At 41.4% G+C, this 18,438-nt stretch overlaps 1 protein-coding gene across 11 annotated transcripts in view; it reads left to right on the forward strand.

The window, feature by feature from the left end:
* The window catches only part of cdk5rap2 (CDK5 regulatory subunit associated protein 2), a 121,394-nt gene that overhangs the window by 60,046 nt on the left and 42,910 nt on the right, over positions 1-18,438 (forward strand). For all 11 annotated transcript variants that reach the window (XM_052037133.1, XM_052037124.1, XM_052037122.1 and 8 more), the window contains 11 exons: positions 3,159-3,350; positions 4,107-4,230; positions 5,153-5,295; positions 5,420-5,536; positions 6,586-6,726; positions 6,808-6,917; positions 7,693-7,829; positions 14,916-15,068; positions 16,467-16,582; positions 16,709-16,846; positions 17,395-17,487. In XM_052037133.1, the coding sequence (XP_051893093.1) occupies positions 3,159-3,350; positions 4,107-4,230; positions 5,153-5,295; positions 5,420-5,536; positions 6,586-6,726; positions 6,808-6,917; positions 7,693-7,829; positions 14,916-15,068; positions 16,467-16,582; positions 16,709-16,846; positions 17,395-17,487 (1,464 nt within the window). The remainder of the gene's footprint in view (positions 1-3,158; positions 3,351-4,106; positions 4,231-5,152; positions 5,296-5,419; positions 5,537-6,585; positions 6,727-6,807; positions 6,918-7,692; positions 7,830-14,915; positions 15,069-16,466; positions 16,583-16,708; positions 16,847-17,394; positions 17,488-18,438) is intronic.

Here is an 18,438-nt window from a genome sequence, read left to right on the forward strand (position 1 = left end):
TGCAAGCAAGCTAGGTAGGGCTGGCTGGTTGGCAGTCTACCAAGGACAGACAGCACAGCTGTCGTGGCAGAAATGGCTTGACCCTTTGAATAATGCTTTAAATTTTTTTCCACAGTGGGGGGGGAAGATTTATTTTGCACAGTGTGGTGGGTGCCTGGAACAGGCTGCCAAGGGTCATGGTAGAAGCAGATACAACAGTATCCTGTAAGAGGCTTTTAGATAGGCACATAACTGCAGGGAATGGAGAATCAGAATCTGGTTTATTATCACTGACTTGTATGACGTGAAATGTGTTGTTTTGCGGCAGCAGTACAGTGCAAGACATAAAGACATAAAAATGACTATAAATTACAAATATAAATAGTGCAAAATAGGAATAATGAGGTAGTGTTCATGGACCGTTCATAAATCTGATGGCAGAGGGCAAGAAACTCTTCCTGAAACGTTGAGTGTGGGTCAGTAGGCTCCTGTACCTCCTCCCCGATGATGGTAAAATGAAGAGGGTATGCCCTGGGTGGTGAGGGTCCTTAATGATGGATGCTGCCTTCTTGAGGCACCGCCTCTTGAAGATGACCTCGATGGTGGGGAGGGTTATGGCCATGATGGAGCTGGCTGAGTCTACAACCCTCTGCAGCCTCTTTCAATCCTGCACATTGGAGCCTCCGTACCAGGCTGTGATGCAACCAGTCAGAATGCTCTCCACTGTACATCTGTAGAAATTTGCAAGAGACTTTGGTGACATACCAAATCTCCTCAAACTCGTAATGAAGTTGAGCCACTGATGTGCCTTTTTCATGATTGCATCAATGTGTTGGGCCCAAGACACGTCCTCTGAGATGTTGACACCCAGGAACTTGAAGCTGCTCACCCTTTCCACTGCTGACCCCTCAATGAGGACTGGTGCGTGTTCTCCTGACTGCCCCTTCCTGAAGTCCACAATTGATTTCATGGTCTTGCTGACATTGAGTGCGAGGTTGTTGTTGCGACACCACTCAACCAGCCGATCTATCTCACTCCTGTACGCCTCATTGCCATTTGAGATTCTGCCAACAACAGTGGTGTCATCAGTGAACGTGTAGATGGTGCTTGAGCTGTGCCTAGCCACACAGTTATGAGTGTAGGGTGAGTCTGTGTTGATTGTCAGCGAGGAGATGTTGCTTCCAATCTGCACTGACTGTGGTCTCCCGATAAGAAAGTCAAGGATCCAGTTGCAGAGGGAGGCCCATGTTTTGAAGCTTGTTGATCAGTTCTGAGGGGATGATGATGTTGAACACCACCAAGCTGTAATCGATAAACAGCAGCCTGACATATGTTTTGCTGTTGTCTAGGTGCTCCAGAGCAGAGTGGAGAGCCAGTGAGATTGCGTCTGCTGTAGACCTGTTGTGGCGGTGGGCAAATTGCAGTGGGTCAAGGTCCTTGTTCAGGCATGAGTTAATTCTAGCCATGATCAACCTCTCAAAGCACTACATCACCGTAGATGTGAGTGCTTCTGGGTGATAGTTGTTGAGGCAGCTCACCCTGCTCTTCTTGGGCACTGGTGTGATTGATGTCCTTTTTGAAGCAGATGGGAACCTCTGACTGCAGCAGTGAGAGGTTGAAGATGTTCTTGAACGCACCAGCCAGTTGGTCAGCACAGATTTTCAGTACCCAGCCAGGTACACCAGGGGCCTGACACCTTGCGAGGGTTCACCCTCTTGAAGGATGTTCTGACGTCGGCCTCCGAGACAGAGATCACAAGGTCACCAGATTCTGTGAGGATTCGCACAGGTGTAGTGTTATTCTCCCTTTCAAAGCATGCATAAAAGGTGTTGAGCTCATCAGGGAGTGAAGCATCACTGCCATTTGTGCTATTAGGTTTCACCTTGTAGGAAGTAATGGCATGCGTACCCTGCCGCAGCTGTCGTGCATCTGATTGTGTCTCTAGCTTCACTCAGAATTGCTTTCTCGCTCTCACGATGACCTTCCGCAGGTCATACCTGGATCCCTTGTAGGGTTCTGGATTGCCGGTCTTAAATGCCACAGATCTAGCCCTCAGCAGACTGCGAATCTCCTGGTTCATTCAGGGCTTCTGGTTTGGGGAAAACTCTGTATGTTCTCAAAGGCGCACTCTTGATGAAGTCAGTGACGGCCATGGTATAAGATAAGATTTCTTTATTAGTCACATGTACATTCAGATCTGAAGATGAATCCCTGAAATGGTCCAGTCCACCAATTCAAAGCAGTCCTGTAAACACTCCGCCTCCCTTGACCATACCTTCATGGTCCTCCTCAATATCAATGGATCATGTGCAGGCAGAAGAGATTTGGTTTAATTTAGCATAGTGTTCGGCACAGATGTCATGGGCTGAAGGGTCTGTTCCTGTGCTGTACTGTTCTATATATTCAACTGATTCTGGCATTCTCAGCAGTCCCATCACTGGCATCTACACCATTAGCTCCTAGGCCTTAAGCTCTCAAGCTCCCTCCCTAAATCTGTTTCTACATTTCATTTTTCTTGGCAGTCCTAAAAACCAACCGCCTGACCAAGCTTTTGGTTATGACCTATTAACTCTTGTGGTTCAGTACAAAATATTATTTGGCAGTGGTCGCTTGAAGTGTCCTGGGATGTTTTACTAGGTTGAAGATGCTATGTAAATGTAATGTAGTTGTGAGCTTATAGTACAGTTGAAATAAATGTTGATGGCTGTTAATTAGCCTATTGAGGAATTTGTTGCCAGAAAGTAAAGGCTCTTAATGTTTCCTAATTGTTGAAAATGTGATTCCATCATTCATGCAAGTGTTCTAGCTACTTGAAGGCTGCTTATGACAATGCTACAGCTAGCCAAAGTGGAAATAATTAGCTAAACATCTACTGCTGTAAGTGACTGAAATGGATTTTATGAGCATTATGTATATGCAACTGTACTTCACTTAGTGCACTTTCTGGGAGATCATTGAGAGGTGTTGCTTTGATCTTCATCTTCTTTGCTCAGGATTGTTTTCTGAGTAGTGGACTCGGGTTGCTATTCAGTAACTCCTGTGAGTATTATGACAGCTTCCAGCTTATTGGCTTATTCAGCGTTGGCAATAAATACACTTTTTTTAAACTTGTAAAGCTGGTTGCTGTTTGCATAGAATTAGATCATTGAGCATTTATAATTTTATGAATTTCCTTTTAGGAGGCTTCAGAGCATTCCAGTAGTCGTCTGTCGAAACTCAGTCATGATATTGACGGGCTGAATCGTCAAAATGTCGAAAAAGAGAAACCTGCATTAGGCCTGGTGGAACATGATCCCATGTCAAACCAAGATCAGATACTACAGATTGCTCAGCTTAAAGCTGCCTTGGATGAAAAAGATAAGATTATTAATGTGAGTAAGCTGCAGATGGACACGTTCCTACATGTTGGAATGTTTTGTATTTGTGCCTTATTGACCTGCTGATAACTGGTGATAGTGTGACTTGCCGTTGTGTGGAATGATTGGCTAACTCTACTAATTGTGTAGCAGGATCAAAATCATTTAATCAAAATATGAGGCCAGTTATTAAATGTGGTTGTTTTGTGCTTCCAAAATTGGATTTTTTTTAAACTAGGTGTCATTTGTTTTATAAGGACAAGAACGGGTTTCCAAATCCTCTTGAGCACTTCAGTAATCTCCAGGGTAAAGAGAGTCCCTACGTAGCCATGGTTCTGCAATTTATCAAGGAGTTCTGCCAGAGTCGCAGAGAGATATTGACGGCCTTTGGCTTTCTTGCGTTGAAGAAGGCGGGTTTCAGAGAATATAGGCTTTTGGTTACTGAAGGTTATTGCCAGGGATAACAATTCAGTGGGTGAAGTTAGTCATTGGTAGTAGTTGGGCACTGAGTGTCAATGCTCTTATGTGATCTGTTTTGTTAAAGCCAGTGGAACTGAATATTGAGTTGGGAGAACTGCTGGCTGATACTTAGTGTCAAGTCTGTTTAGTGCTGGCCGGCAAAAATAACTTCCACCCAAATTTTTGTTGGAACTGGAGGAAAGATGCACAAGATGTATGGTCATCCATTGGAACCTTGACATTGACGAATTCTGTGGTTTAATATTCTGCGATTTGTTTCTAGTACTAATTGCAAGTGCCTTTCTTTGGCAGAAATTGGTGGAACATGGGCAAAAAGATCAACATTCGCCTCAACACGAAGCACTGAATTCCTCACACGTTCTTGAGCTGAAACAAACAATACAAATACTGCAGGAGCAGCTGCATGAGAGAGATGGTAGGTATATAATCATAGAATCGTACAGCCATTCGGCCCAACTCGTCCATGCTGCAATTCAAATGCTCATATGGACACTTAAATGTTGTCAGCGACCCAGCATCAACCAATCTCTCGGGCAGTGCATTCCAGGTACTTGCCACTGTCTGGGTGAAGAAGGTCCCCCTCGTATCCCCTCCTAACTCTCTCTTCATCCTTTCACTCCCCCCACCCTAAATCTATTTCCTCTAGTTTTATCTACCTCTGATATGGGGGAAAAGTTTCCTGCGATCTATCCTTTCCTTTCTATACCCCTCATAATTTTATATACCTCCTCTACTCCAGGGAGAACAGACCCAGCTACTCAGTCTCTCCTCATAACTGAACCACTCCATCCCAGGCAACATCCTGGTGAATCTCCTCTGCACCCTCTCCAATGCTGTCACATCCTTCCTACAGCATGGTGACTAGATCTGTGTGAGTTACTCCAGCTGAAGTCTGTCTAAGGTTTTATAAAGTTGGAGCATAACCTCCCTCCCTCTGTATTTCATGCCCTGACTATTAAAGGAGGCCTAACCACGTTATCTAGCTGTGTTGCCACCTTCAAGGATCTGTGGAGTTGCACCCCAAGGTCCCTTTGCTGCTCAATACTCCCCAAGACCCTACCTTTCATGGTGTATGTCCTAGCCTCATTAGTGCTCTCAAAATGCATCACCTCCACATTTGTCTGAATTAAATCCATCTGCCATTTTTCAGCCCATTTCACCAACACATTGATATCTCTCTGCAGCCTCAGACTATCTTCCACAGGATCAACAACTCATGTCATCCATGAGCTAACTGATCATGCCTCCCACATCCAAGTCATTCACATGAACATGATGTGACTCCTCTGATTGCTCTCGCTATTTAATGTATTTCTGTTCTTTTCATTTCATCTTAGCTGAATTAACTCAAGATTCTGCAGAAGATGAGGTTCACGTTAAAGTGCCCCGAAGCAAGAAGAATTCAACCAACCTGAAGAAAGAGCTTGCCCAGAAATCTCAGGAATTGGATGAAGCCTTGAAGAGAGAAAATGATGCAAAAGTATGTCTGTTATGGCTGAAATAAGTAGAGGCATAATCAGTGACTTTTCTCCCCCATTAAATTCTGTAATTCGTATTCAGGTTTAAGCATTACTGAGGACAACTTTTTGATCTCAATTTTGCAGATGGAAGTGATTCGACTCCAAGCTCTTCTTGACCAGTTGGAAAAGGATGCTCAAATACAGGCTGCAAATGTTGAACGATTATCCAAAGCCTTGCAAGTCAAGGATGAAATCATTAAAGTAAAATTTTCAGAGCCTCCCTTTCTAAAGTTTTGTCTATGAGGGCACTGAGTAAAGTGGGCCTGTATTGGATTTCAGAAAATCTGAGGTGATTTAAGGGCTTTACATTTGTTCTGGGGACATACTTCCCTTGGTTGACCTATCTAAAACTACTAGAACTGCAGCAAAAAATAATCTGCTGGAGGATCTCAGCAGATCAAGGAGCATCCATTGATGCAGGGTCTTGACCCAAAATGTCAACCATACTTTTACCTCTTCAGATGCTGCCTGACTGGCTGTGTTTCAGCAGTTTAGTTTTGCTCCAGATGCTAGCACAGCAGTCTCTTGTGTCTCCGTATTAGAACTACAGTCTTGGGATTAGGAGGTAACCGTTTGGGGTATAAGTTGTTTCACTCATTGCATTGTGAATTGTTGATGTGTTTTAAGGCGGAGGGTTGAAATACTCAGTTGACAAGTATATAAAGCATGGGATAACAGATGATTCAATATCAAGAGAATTTAAGGATATTAGGAAGGTGCAATTGAGTTGGATCAGTCTGAGATTGAATGGAGGAGTCCCATTTATATTCTTAGATTGATACAAATTCAAGCCTTGTATTTGATTGCCTTGATTACAGTGAATTATGAAAGGTTTTTGAGTTTTGTCATTTCATTCTTTCTTGTCCTTTACATCAGGAATGGTTGGTTCAAAGTCAATGAGTGCTAGATTGGTTGAATCTGTAACAACTGGTACAAGGGTGCACTTACTGTGCTCCTTGAGCACTGCTGCCTTGCAGTTTAAATCTTGCTGTGGTGCTGGAGTTGTCATTAAATCTGGTTCCCAACCATAGCGTTGCCCAAAAAAGAATGTTTATCTGGTTATTTTCATGTTGCTATTTGTGGGAGCTTGCTGTACATGTTTCCCACACCTCAAAAGTGACTGCATTTCAGAAGTATTTAATTAACTAAAGTATTTTGCAAATGTCCTGAAGTTATGTGGAGGCATTTTTGAAATGCTAGTTTGCTCTTTTTGTTTTGGAAACATGTAATTATTTTCTTTGTTATCACAGAACATTCAGCCTGTATCTGCCTCCTCTGAGATAAAGGGAGCAGAGCAGGTGACACGAGAAGTAATTGTGCTGAAGGATGGTATCCAGAGACCTGGCCATCTTCCAAGAGAGAGAACCATCATTGGAGGAGGCGGCCAGCAGGTTGATGCTCCTTTATGTTTTGTTTGTATTTGATAATGCGGTTGGATTCATTTGGAAGCTTATTGGCATTTCTTTTTGCAGCCTGTCCAAACTCTTGAAGATCAGGTGTCAGAGGAAAGCTTGTACCAGGCACTGAAGACAGAGCAGCAACTCTACTCTGGACTCATCAAAGCAGTGAAAGAATCAGACAGGTAGAAAATTAATACTTTTATGGCGTATCTTGAGCTTGCTTCTCATTCTGATTCGAACAAGTTCAACAAACTTTCATTGTGTTGTTTCATTCTTTGCTGCAAAGAATTTAATCAAGAAATTCATAGTTTTAGTGTTAAATGTTACTGTAATGGATTGTACACGACCATTCGAATGGGACTCAAATAGGTCATGTGCCATCTTAACCAATCCCGGTCATAGGAATGTTAAATCTTGGCCTCTTACTTCTTGGGACCCGGGGTCTTAATTTCATCTCAGACAGATGAGCTTAGAGCTTTATTATCTTACTGGAAGGATTCTTGTAAAGTTAGTTTGAAACTTCTCAAATGACCAGTAGGTAATTTTGTGTCAAATCATTGACAACTTTGTCATTCTATTTGTCAGTCTCCCTCAAACGATGCAGGAAGGCCGGATTGGAAATTGAAAGATGAGGAAGGAAGTTTTTCACTCAAGTGGGATCTTCTTTTGGCCTTTGGCTGTGTTTTAGTGTCCCCAGATGTACTGTAATCATTATACGAAGCTCCCCTGCATCTCAAAGCATCAGTTGATTGGTGTTCTTATTCTACCTCAGTTGTCTGTCAGCATTTCCATGATTTGTTACTCTCCATCAGACTTGTATTTTAATCTATTTGTCTACTTTGTGCACTTAAAACAAAATAAGGAAATCCACTCATGTGGATTCTTAAAATTTAGTTGTATGAGATGCTTTGTTAGCTCGGTTTCCCATGATGTTGCTTAACCATATTTCTTGTTCAGTCGCAATCGCATCCAAGCCTTGCAGATGGAGCTGACAGGCATTCAACTGCTGCGACAACAACTTGAGGAAAGCATTCAAACCAATCGAGATCTGCAGAAGAACTTGGAACAACAAATCCAGGATGCCAAAAGAAAAGGTGGGAAACCAATGGAAATATTCCAATGCATTGTGGACCTAGGCTGCAAACCAGTTTCTTAGTCTTAGAACCTGATAGGTAGTGGCACAGACAGGCCGTTCACCCAGCTCTTCAGCTTCCTTCCCTGCCCACAGGCACTGAAGTTGGTTACTTCTACCCATCTGCTCAGGGTAAAATCAATTACGTTACCACAGATCATCAGTCATAGTAATGATTCGGATGAGAATATAGGTGGGCATGATTAGTAAGTTTGTGGATGGCACCAAAATTGGTGCAATGGTGGACAGTGAAGAGCGTTGTCTAAGGTTGCAACAGGATCTAGATCAACTGGGAAAGTGGATCAAGGAATAGGAGATGGAATTTAACTTGGACGAGTGAAAAGTGATGTATTTTAGGGAGTTAAACCGGGGTAGGACACATACACTGAATGACAGGACCTTGGAGTGTTGTAGAACAGAGAGATCTAGGGGTATGGGTACATGGTTCTCTGAAAGTGGCGACACAAGTAGACAAGATGATGAAGAAGCTGTATGCCACGTTTGCCTTCAGTGGACAGTGCACTGCGTACAAGGGTTGGGTTGCCACATTACAGCTGTTACAGGATGTTGGTGAGACCACAGCTGAAATGTTGTACGCAGTTCTGGTTACCATACTATAGGAAAAAATGCGATTAAACTGGAGATGACGTAGAAAAGATTCACAGGGGTGTTGCTGGGACTGGAGGGCTTGAGTTATGAGAGAGAGGATAGGCTGGGACTTTTTTCCCTGAAGTGGAGGAAGCTGAGGGGTGGCCTTTACAGAGGGTTAGGAAATCCTGAGAAGCATCGATAAGGTGAATGGTCAGTGTCTTTATCCCAGTGTAGGGGAGTCTAAAACCAGAGGGCATTGATTTAAAGTGAGAGGGGAAAGATTTAAAGGAGACCTGAGGGGCAGGTTTTTCCACATAGATGATGGTGGGTATATGGGATGAGCTGCCAGAGGAAGTGGTAGGGATTGGTATATTTACAATGTTTAAAAGACATTTGGACAGGTACACAGATAGCAAAATATTTAGAGGGATATGGGCCAAATGCAGGCAAATGGGACTGGCTCAGGAAGGCACCTTGGTCAGCATGGACAAGCTGGGCTTGAAGGGTCTGTTACTGTGCTGTCTAACTTGAACTATAAAATTCGGAGTTTTATTCTGCATGGTTTTACTATTAAACCAAGCAATGTCTTTACTCTGAATACAATTGGGAGAGGCATCGTCTTAAAGACTTCACTTTTTTTTTAAGATTTTTGTTATGTGCAGCTAATGAAGATCATAAAGCAGGTAGATGGAATTAAGGTTCAAGCAGCCGTGTTTGAATTGAATGAGGATACGCTGTATCGCAAAGTTACCAATTCAAGACCCATTCCCTTTATTTCATGTTGATTTTTTAAAAAATATGAAATGAGTTGTTAATACAGCTTTACCATTTTAATGCAGGATTGTTAGTAAATGAATGGAAGAGTAATTAAATTGGCACCATCCTGTTCAGGTGCTAATTAGTAGGCTGGGTATAATTTATTTAGTTTTCTGTTTTTAAAGGCTAAGAAATGGTATTTTTGTCATCCCTGATGGGATGGTGTTTAAGTTTTTTCTGCTGATACAATTTGTGATATAAATAGTGTTTTGCAAAAGCCAATGAAGTTTAACTACAGATTCTAATTTTTCAAGACATAATTAATATTCTGTTTTAATATATGGATATTCATTGTAAAAGTATTTTTGTACAGCCTTTTTGGAGTAAATTGCCTGTTGAGATACCTTTTGCTTTCAGTACGATGTTTAATTCATGCACAAGGAGGTTTTGAAATCGTTGAGCTAACATCAGTTGAATAAAAGAGCACGGCCTTTCATAATGTTGCATTTCGTGTTCCTAAATGTACTCTGAAACTAGGCAACCTACTACTTTTCAATATCAAGTGTTGATTGAACTCTTTGTGCACGAAAATTTAGGAAACCCAAAACCTGCAGGAAATCCAAGTTTTACCTTTCTGGAAATGCTTTTTTTTCATTATATGATCTTCAGAAATCTATTTTCAGTGCATTAGTTAGAGCCTGGATTCTGGTATAGCCCTTTAATAACTCTGATGTACAAGTTTTGTCCCTTACCATATTTGCTGCTTTAAAAAAAACTTTTTGGTACTCTTGAGTCAACTTTTCTGCAGTCTTGCATCCCTGGATTCACTTCCTCAGTCCTTCATGTTGATTTCTGTTATTTTGGTGTTTCCATGGTGAATCGTCAGTTAATGAGAAGTCAAGGAATGAAAGAACTGATCAGTGAGTCATATTTAGGGTGATTGGCACGAAATTGGTTTGGTGAAATTGTTAAATTTAGCCTCCTGAAACAGATTACGATGAAGCAAAGTGTCATGTGGTCTAGGAACAGACTCTGCTGCAGGTGCTTTGACCAAACCCTCTGTATGGTTGGTGGTACTTCTGCTTTCAATAACAGAAGTGCTTATCATAAACAGGAATTGAGTATGTAGTTTAACTATTAATAGATTTTGATTCATTTAAGAAAAAAAGTGTTTGAAGAGGTTCTTTTGATACAGAGGACTTCAAAAGAAATTATCCTGTCTGAATTGCATTTTTGTGGAGAGGATGTGATGTAGTTTAGAAAGATCAGCAAAACTATGGGAGATGGAATTCAATGTGGAGAAGTTAAAATTTGTCAATTGGATCATTGTATATCTTGCTGATCTTTGCTTTGAAAGAGGAAAAAAAATTGAGTGATATACAAATTGCTCAAAGTCAGTATACAGACAGAGCTGTTGAGCTTGTGTCTCTGGGGCGAGAAAACAAAATTAACCATGCTCATCTTGAGGGTGCTTTTTCACACTCACCACCTGGAATCTTGTGTTTGATTTGAGGCAGTGTAATTTGAGGGAGAATAATTAACCTTGGTGGAATCACTGGACTAATTCACCAGAAGGTAACGGATTATAGTGTTAAAAATGAAGCCAGCTTGGGTAAGATTTGAATTTTAAGAATGTTAGAAGTATTCCATTCATGATGCTTGAAGTTGTATTCTATTTGGCAAATATGGATTTTACTTTTCCTTTCTGGATCAGGAAATACAGCTGCTAGTATTAGATCCAGGTGACTTGGGTATGAAATCTACCCTTTAGGTACAATAGAGGCTGGCCCAAGTAACATTGGAATAGTTAACTCCAGAGAGCACAAAGGCATGGACGAGAGTTTCAGCAGCACGTGAGCTTGAGACTTATGTAGTTGGGTGATGTTTCGGAGGTGGAAGAGAACACAAAAGCAGAGGAGGCCATTTGACCCTGTGCCTAGTCCACTATTCAATAAAATCAGGGTTGATCTTTTCCACAAGTGTAACTTTTTCACAAACCCCATATTTCTTGATTTGCTTTAATATCTAAAATTCTGTCAATCTCTTCTGATAGCTACTGAGCCACCGCAGTCCTCTTGAGTAGAGAATTGCTCAAGTTGCTTCATGTATGCTTTATCAGGACAGTATGTGGTCTATTTTCCTCCATCATTGCTCCAGATTCCAGCATCTGCAGAATCTCTTGTGTCTTGTTAAAAGTACTCTCTGCCTTTTTATTTCTACCAAAGTGGAGGATCTCGTATGTTTCCACATTATATTCCATCTGCCATGTCCTTGCACAGCCACTTGGCCTGTCTTGTCCCCCTGAATCCTCACTAAACCCTGTCTTCTGTATCATTAACAAGACTAGATCTTTTGTGCATGATTCCCCATCATCCAAATCACTGACGTGGCTCTGCTCCCAGTTCTGATCTCTGTGGCAACCACAAGTTGTAGCCTTCCAGCCTGAAAATTACCCCCTTATTCCTGCTGTCTTCTATCTGTTAACTAGTCCTTAATCTAGGCAAGCATATTTCACCCCCCCCCCCCCCCCCCCCATGCTCTAATTTTGGCACCTTTATCAAAGGACTTCTGAAAGAGCAAGTATGCTACATCCACTGGTTTGCCCTAATCTATCCCTCGTTTTCATAAATCTGTGTTGACTTTACCAGTCATATTATTTTCCATGAATTCATCCTCCACACTATCAAATATACAACAGTACAGCACAGGAACAGGTGTTCTGGTCACAATGTCAGTACTGACCATAATGCCAACCCAGACTAATCCCATCTGCCTGCACGTGGTCCGTATCCCTCCATCCCCTGCCTGTTCATGTGCCTGTCTAAATATCTCTTAAATGTTGTTGTCGTATCTGCTTCCACCACCCCTCCTGGCAGTGTGTTTCAGGCACCTACCATTCTGTGTATTTTCACACAAAAACATGCCTCGTAAATCTCCTTTAACCCTTCTCCCTCTCACACTAAAGCTATGCCCTCAAGCATTTGACATTTCTACCCTGGGAAAAAGAGAGACCTACTATCTACCCTATCTATTGCATCTCATAATTTTATTTACTATCAGATCTCCCTTCAGCCTCTGACGTTCCAGAGAAAACAGTCCAAGCTTTTCCAACCTCTCCTTATAATTAATACTCTCAAATCCAGCCAACATCCTGTGAATTCTGCACCCTCTCCAAAGCCTCCACATCCTTCCTGTAACGCAATGACCAGAACTGCACACAATACTCCTAGTACTGCCTAACCAAAGTCTTACACCGCTGCAGAGTGACTTCCCAACTTTTATATTCAACACCCCGACTGAAGGCAAGCCTGCCGTACACTGCCTTCATCACCCGATCTACTTGTGTTGCCACTTTCGGGGAGCTATAGCTTTCACCCCAATATCCCTCTGTACATCAATGCTCCTCATCAATTTACTGTGTACTTACCTCTTGCATTTGACCTCCCAAGGTGCAACACCTCACTCAACCAGATTAAACTCCATCTGCCATTTCTCTGCTCATTTTTACAACTGATGTATATCCTGCTGAATCCTTTGACAACTTTCCCCACTATCCACAGTTCTGCCAATTTTCATGACATCTGCAAACTTACTCATCAGTCCACCTACATTTTGCATCCAAATCATTTGTATATAGGTCCCAGCAGTGATTGCACTGGAACACCACTGGTCACAGATTTCCATGCAGAATTACATCACTTCACCACTACCCTCTGTTTTCTGTTCAATTTCAGATTCAGTTTTGAATCCAGTCTACCAAGTCTCCATGGATCTTCTGGATCAGTCTACCATGGGGGATCTTGTCAAGAGTTTTACTAATATTTACGTGTACAACACTCACTGCCCTACCATCGCCAATCATCTTTGTCATCTCCTCAAAACTCAAATTTGTAAGATGTGATCTCCCCCCCCCCTCCCCCCACAAAGCATGCTGACTGTCCCTAATAAGTCTGCTTTTTCCAGATTCAGGTAGATTTGATCACTAAGAATCTTCTCCAGTAATTTTCCTACCACTGATGTAAGGCTCACCAGCCTATAATTTCCTGATTTGTCTCTATTGCCCTTCTTAAATGGCTCATTTCAGATTATTACTGCTCATTTGCTTTGTTCAGTCACTTTTTAGTTCCCCATGATCATTGTATAACCCATGTTGCATTCCCCTCCGGTTTCCTGATGTGTACTATGTTGTGCATTACCACTACTGTTTGGAGGTCTATGTACCACACTGACTAATGTCTTCCACTCTTTGCTGTTGCTTAGCTTCACTACTGCTTGGAAATAAAAGGTAGATGGTGGAAATCTGAAATAAAAACACAAAATGCTGGAAATGTTGAATAGGCCAGGAAGAATCTGTGGAAGAAGTTTGCCTTTCCACAGATGTAACCAGATCTGCTGAGTATTACCACCACTTCCTGACTTCCCTTCATTATCCGAGCAGAGATCTGTCCCCACTGTTGTCCTTATCTCATTCTTTAATATCAGGGCCACCCTGCTTCCTTTTCCATTTTTCAGTATTCTGGGCTATTTAATTCCCAATCTTGTTTATTCTGTATCCATGTCTTTGTAATGGTAGATAGATCCTATTCATGTATTCCTACTTGTGGCATTAATCTGCCTACCATTACAAGTGCTGTGTGCATTGAGATGGTGTTCAATTTTGCCCTTTTTACCAGTTTTCCCTGGCCAAATTCTAATTCAATGTATACTTAATGTTAGAATGAACTTCCCTCTCCTGACCGACACTGGTACCCATCTTGCTACCCTGTATAATCACCCGTCCTTTTGCTTTTAATTTTGTAGATTCCCTCACTGAGCTGGATGTTATCTGTGTAGAAGTGGAAACTGGCGTCATGTATCTGGCTAGAAAGTAGATGAGAAAGAAGCGATGGTCGGTCATGGTGGTGTTGTAGATTCCAAGGATACAAACCAGTGGCAACCTTGCAGGAGTGCAAACAGAGACCATTCTGTAGTTGTCTGGCTGTGACTGCAGTGGGGTGGCTAGCAACTGGATGGTGGATGGGAAAGGGCATGCTCAGCACGTCAGTGAATGCAGACTGGTTTGGGAGGGATATATTTGGGAGGTCAATTAAGATATCTTTCAGTAACCCTTTGATCAAAGCTGGTTTGGTCATGTGGCTGCTCTGTAAATCTCTTTCGGAATGATTCAAACAAGGAGCTCCGTGTATGACAGACACAGTTGGGAGGCAACAACACATTCGAGGAAATTGGAGAAAAAGGGTGAATTGGAATAGTTGTTCCAAGATGATTCCTGTTTTCTCTTTGTATACCCTTTTCAAAGTCCATTCCATGTATTTATCACTTGTATGAACGTGAAATTCCTGATATTTGTCTTGATGCTTTGTTCTGCTTCCTCAATGTAGTTTTCATTACTGCTTTTTCCCTACAGTTCATTCTCTTGATTCTTTCCTGCCTCCTTATGGTTTAGGAAACTGCTCTTTCCTTGTAACTTGATCCTTTTAAATTTGAGATCAGTTTAATGGCTCTTCTGCATTGCCTCTAGTACCTAACTGTATTCGTTCTGAGGTATTACCTAAAGAAAGGAACACACTAGTTGGGTGCAGTTTGAAGAGAATATTGTACCACTTGGAAAATGGAATTTTTTTTATTGCTTTTGTAGAATTTCATCTGACTGTACCTGAGCTGCAAATATTGACTTGATTATTAAAACTTTATTCCCCAGACACTGTTTCCAAAGGAGATGTGGTTGACTTTAGTGAGATGGAGTGTCTGCGGCACCAGTTGGAAGACGCCCGACGCTGGAATGTCTCGCTACAATCGCGACTTGGACAGATGCAGGCTAGAGCTGGTGGCGTGGGTGCAGCCAATGATTTGGGTACACCTTTGCCTTTTCCCATGTCATGTGTATCATCAATGTGCCCAAGATGTACTTTAGGAAACTTGTCAACATGCAGCACATGTTTCCTGTTTGGTGTGCTGTTCAAATGTTGAATTGTATATCAATGATAATAATTGTAAAGCTACAAGTTTTAGAAAAATTTTATCATAGAACTAAAGCACAAACAGGCCCTTTTGGTCCACAAAGTCCACGGCATCCAGCACCCACTTGCATTAATCCCATTTTCTCCGTATGGTGCCATCAACTCCCCTCAAATTCTACCACTTGCACATTAGGGGCAATTTATTGGCCAATTAACCTACCAACCCACAGGTCTTCGACGTGGGGTGAAACTGGAGCACCCAGAACATGGATAATGTGCCAACTCCAACGGACAGCGCCAGAGGTCAGGATTGACCCCAGGTTGCTGCACCCGTGAGGCAGCAGCTGTGCCACTTGTGTCACCTCCCAATTAGATGGAGTTCACCAGATTTGGTAACATTATGCACAGTTTCAGGACAGTGAGTGTAAAATGTTGTCCAATCACAGAACTGAGAGTTGTCTTCACTGGTGCGCTAGTTTCTAAGTGGAAGTGTCACTGTGAGGAAGATGCAGAGGCTTCAGGGCAATAATGGCAGGTTAAGTAAATGGACAAGAACATGGCAGAGGGACTATAATATCGGGAAAAAGATGATGTCCTTCACTTTGGTACCAAGAGTAAAAAGGCAAGGTGTTCTTTAAATGGAGAGCGATTGAAAGGTGTTGGTTGGTGTTTGGAGGAACCCAGGAAACACAAAGCTCACATGCAATTAGAAAGGGAAACTGTATGTTAGCCATTGTTGCAATAATATTTGAGCACAAGGATGGAGACTGCTTGCTCAGGTTATCCAGGGCTCTTGAGCAACTGTCTGGAATATTGTTTCCTTGGTTTGGTCTGCCCATTCTAGGAAGGAAGGCAGTGAGGGTTCATTATCTTGATTCATGGGATGAAAGATTTACCATATGAAAAAAGGTTAAGCAGGGTGGACTTCCAGTCTCAAGTTTAGAACAATGACATGTGTCTCTTTGAAATGTGCAAAATTCTTCCAGGATTTCATGGAATAGATAAGGAGGTGATGTTTCCCTGGTGAGGGAGTTGAACTTCACGTTGGCCATTCAGATCATAGGACATTTCTTCACTCAGAGAAATTAATGTTTGAAATTCTCTACCCATGGGTGATGTAGATTCTTAGTCATTGGATGTAATCAAGGCAAAGGTTGATAAATTTTTGGATATTAAGGGAAATGGGGTTGGTGCAGGAAAATAGCATCAAGATAACCATGATTTTATGGGATGACACATCAGGCACAAGGGTACAATAGCCACTTGTAATTTCTTGCATTCTGATATTCTAGGTAACACTTTTACAAGTTGTGGAGACCAGACTTCATATCTCAGCATCTGCCTGGGCCAGTTTGATGATTTGGAGCAGGAAATAGTGAATCTTTCTCTTCCAGAGCTCCGACAAAAGGTGAACATTTTCAATCTGATTTGCCCACCTCACACAGATCTTGTTTCTTTTAATTAAAATATATAATACTGCAGACAACAAAAATAGAACACCTGTTTCCTGTTTGTTCCTCCTATAAAATTCCAGGTTATTGAACTTCTGAAATCCCTGAAAGCATTGCAAGCCAACAATCAGGAGTCGCAAGACAGAATTAGCATGTCAGAGCACTCTGTTCTCTGTTCCAACAGCGAAGATAAACAAGAGGAACCATTGATGGCTGCACAGGTGAAGGTTAAGAAACTGCTCTGAAATTGCTTTAACACACCTCACATTATTCTTTAGCTAAAACTACTTTTGCTTCCAGTGTTCTGCACAGCTGCTGAAGTGGTATAAAATATTTTGGTTCAGAATGCAGCTTAAGTTGGATATAGAAAGTATATTCAGGCATTACTTGTGGTATGGATAAGTGTGTGAATACTAAGAGATCATAAATTTTGTTAAATTGTAATTTGGCTGTTTAATTATCTTCAGAGTATTTTGTGCATTTCCTCTAAACTTAGTGCATGAATTCCCATTATATAACAATAAATATAACTAGTTTATATTCTTTATTGTCAATTTAAAATTATTCACATGTTTAAGCGTCTTTTCAGGATGTTCAATTTAAGACTTGAAAAATCTGTTCGTTACTTTTTGTTCCAGGTCTTCTGGAATCCATTATGCATTCAAGACATGCTTTCATTTATACTTCAGTTATATATGCTGTTGTTTACATCCACTTTTTTTTCCTTCAAACTTCATTCTTTTGTCTCATCCCGCTCCATGTCTCATAGCTGCTTCATCAACGACAAGAAGAATCAATGAAAATAAACGGAGGCCTTCAGGAGCTGTCACAAAGCATTAACCAGCTTGACGACCACAATTTGGTAGGACTGTTTCTTAAGGATTTCTAGTTTTGCTCATTTTGCTTTGGTTTTGGCTACTCCAGTGTGGATGGATACAGATTCGGAATTGGATTTGGGTTTTCATAGGATCATAGAAAATTTGCACTGATCATGTCCATGTCTATCAAATAAGAACCACCCAGACTAATCTCAGCTTCCCAGTGCTAAATCCATATCCAAGTCCTGCTTTAAATGTGATGAAGGGTTCTGCCTCACCCACTCTCTTTCAGGCAGTAAATTCCATATCCTTTTCCTGGACTCCTCTTTAATACTTCCACCAATAACTTTACAATTTATGCCACTTTTATTTTTCTTTAGTTGAAGCAAATAGCTGTTTGCTTTTTACTCAGTTTAGACTCTTCAATTTTATATACTTCAACTAAATCTCCCCATGGCTGTCTCTTCCAAACAAAATGCAACCCCACCCGATCCAATCTTTCCTCATGGTTTAAAATATTCCTGTTCTAGCAAAATCCTTCTGTCCCCCCTGCAGCCTCCAGTGACAATCACATTTCCTTGTAACGTGACTAGAATAGAATGCAGTTTTAAAGCCTTGGCCCAACTGGTGTTATTGTAACATAACCTTGTGTACATACTTTGTTTTGCCTTTCTATTAAATATAGCATCGTGTGTGCTTTTTAACCGCATTATTGATCCCTCCTGTTACCTTTTAAAGGCTTCTGAACATGCACTCCAAGGCCCCTTTGTTCCTCCACACCACTGTCTCAATTAGCACAAATGTTGTTCCTTGTTACTTTATCAAAAAGAACAATTGAACAGCCCAAGCCTTTCAATTTTCTATGTAGCTGCATGTCATAATTTTACTTCGTCCTCCTTTTATTGTCTGAAACTAAGGTACATGTTAAAGGGGATGTTCCTAAGGAAATAGTTTTGTACATGTGAATTATTTGCTGAAACACAAGTCAGTAAGTA

Source organism: Pristis pectinata, chromosome 23, assembly GCF_009764475.1.
Source record: "Pristis pectinata isolate sPriPec2 chromosome 23, sPriPec2.1.pri, whole genome shotgun sequence".
Lineage (NCBI taxonomy): Eukaryota > Metazoa > Chordata > Chondrichthyes > Rhinopristiformes > Pristidae > Pristis > Pristis pectinata.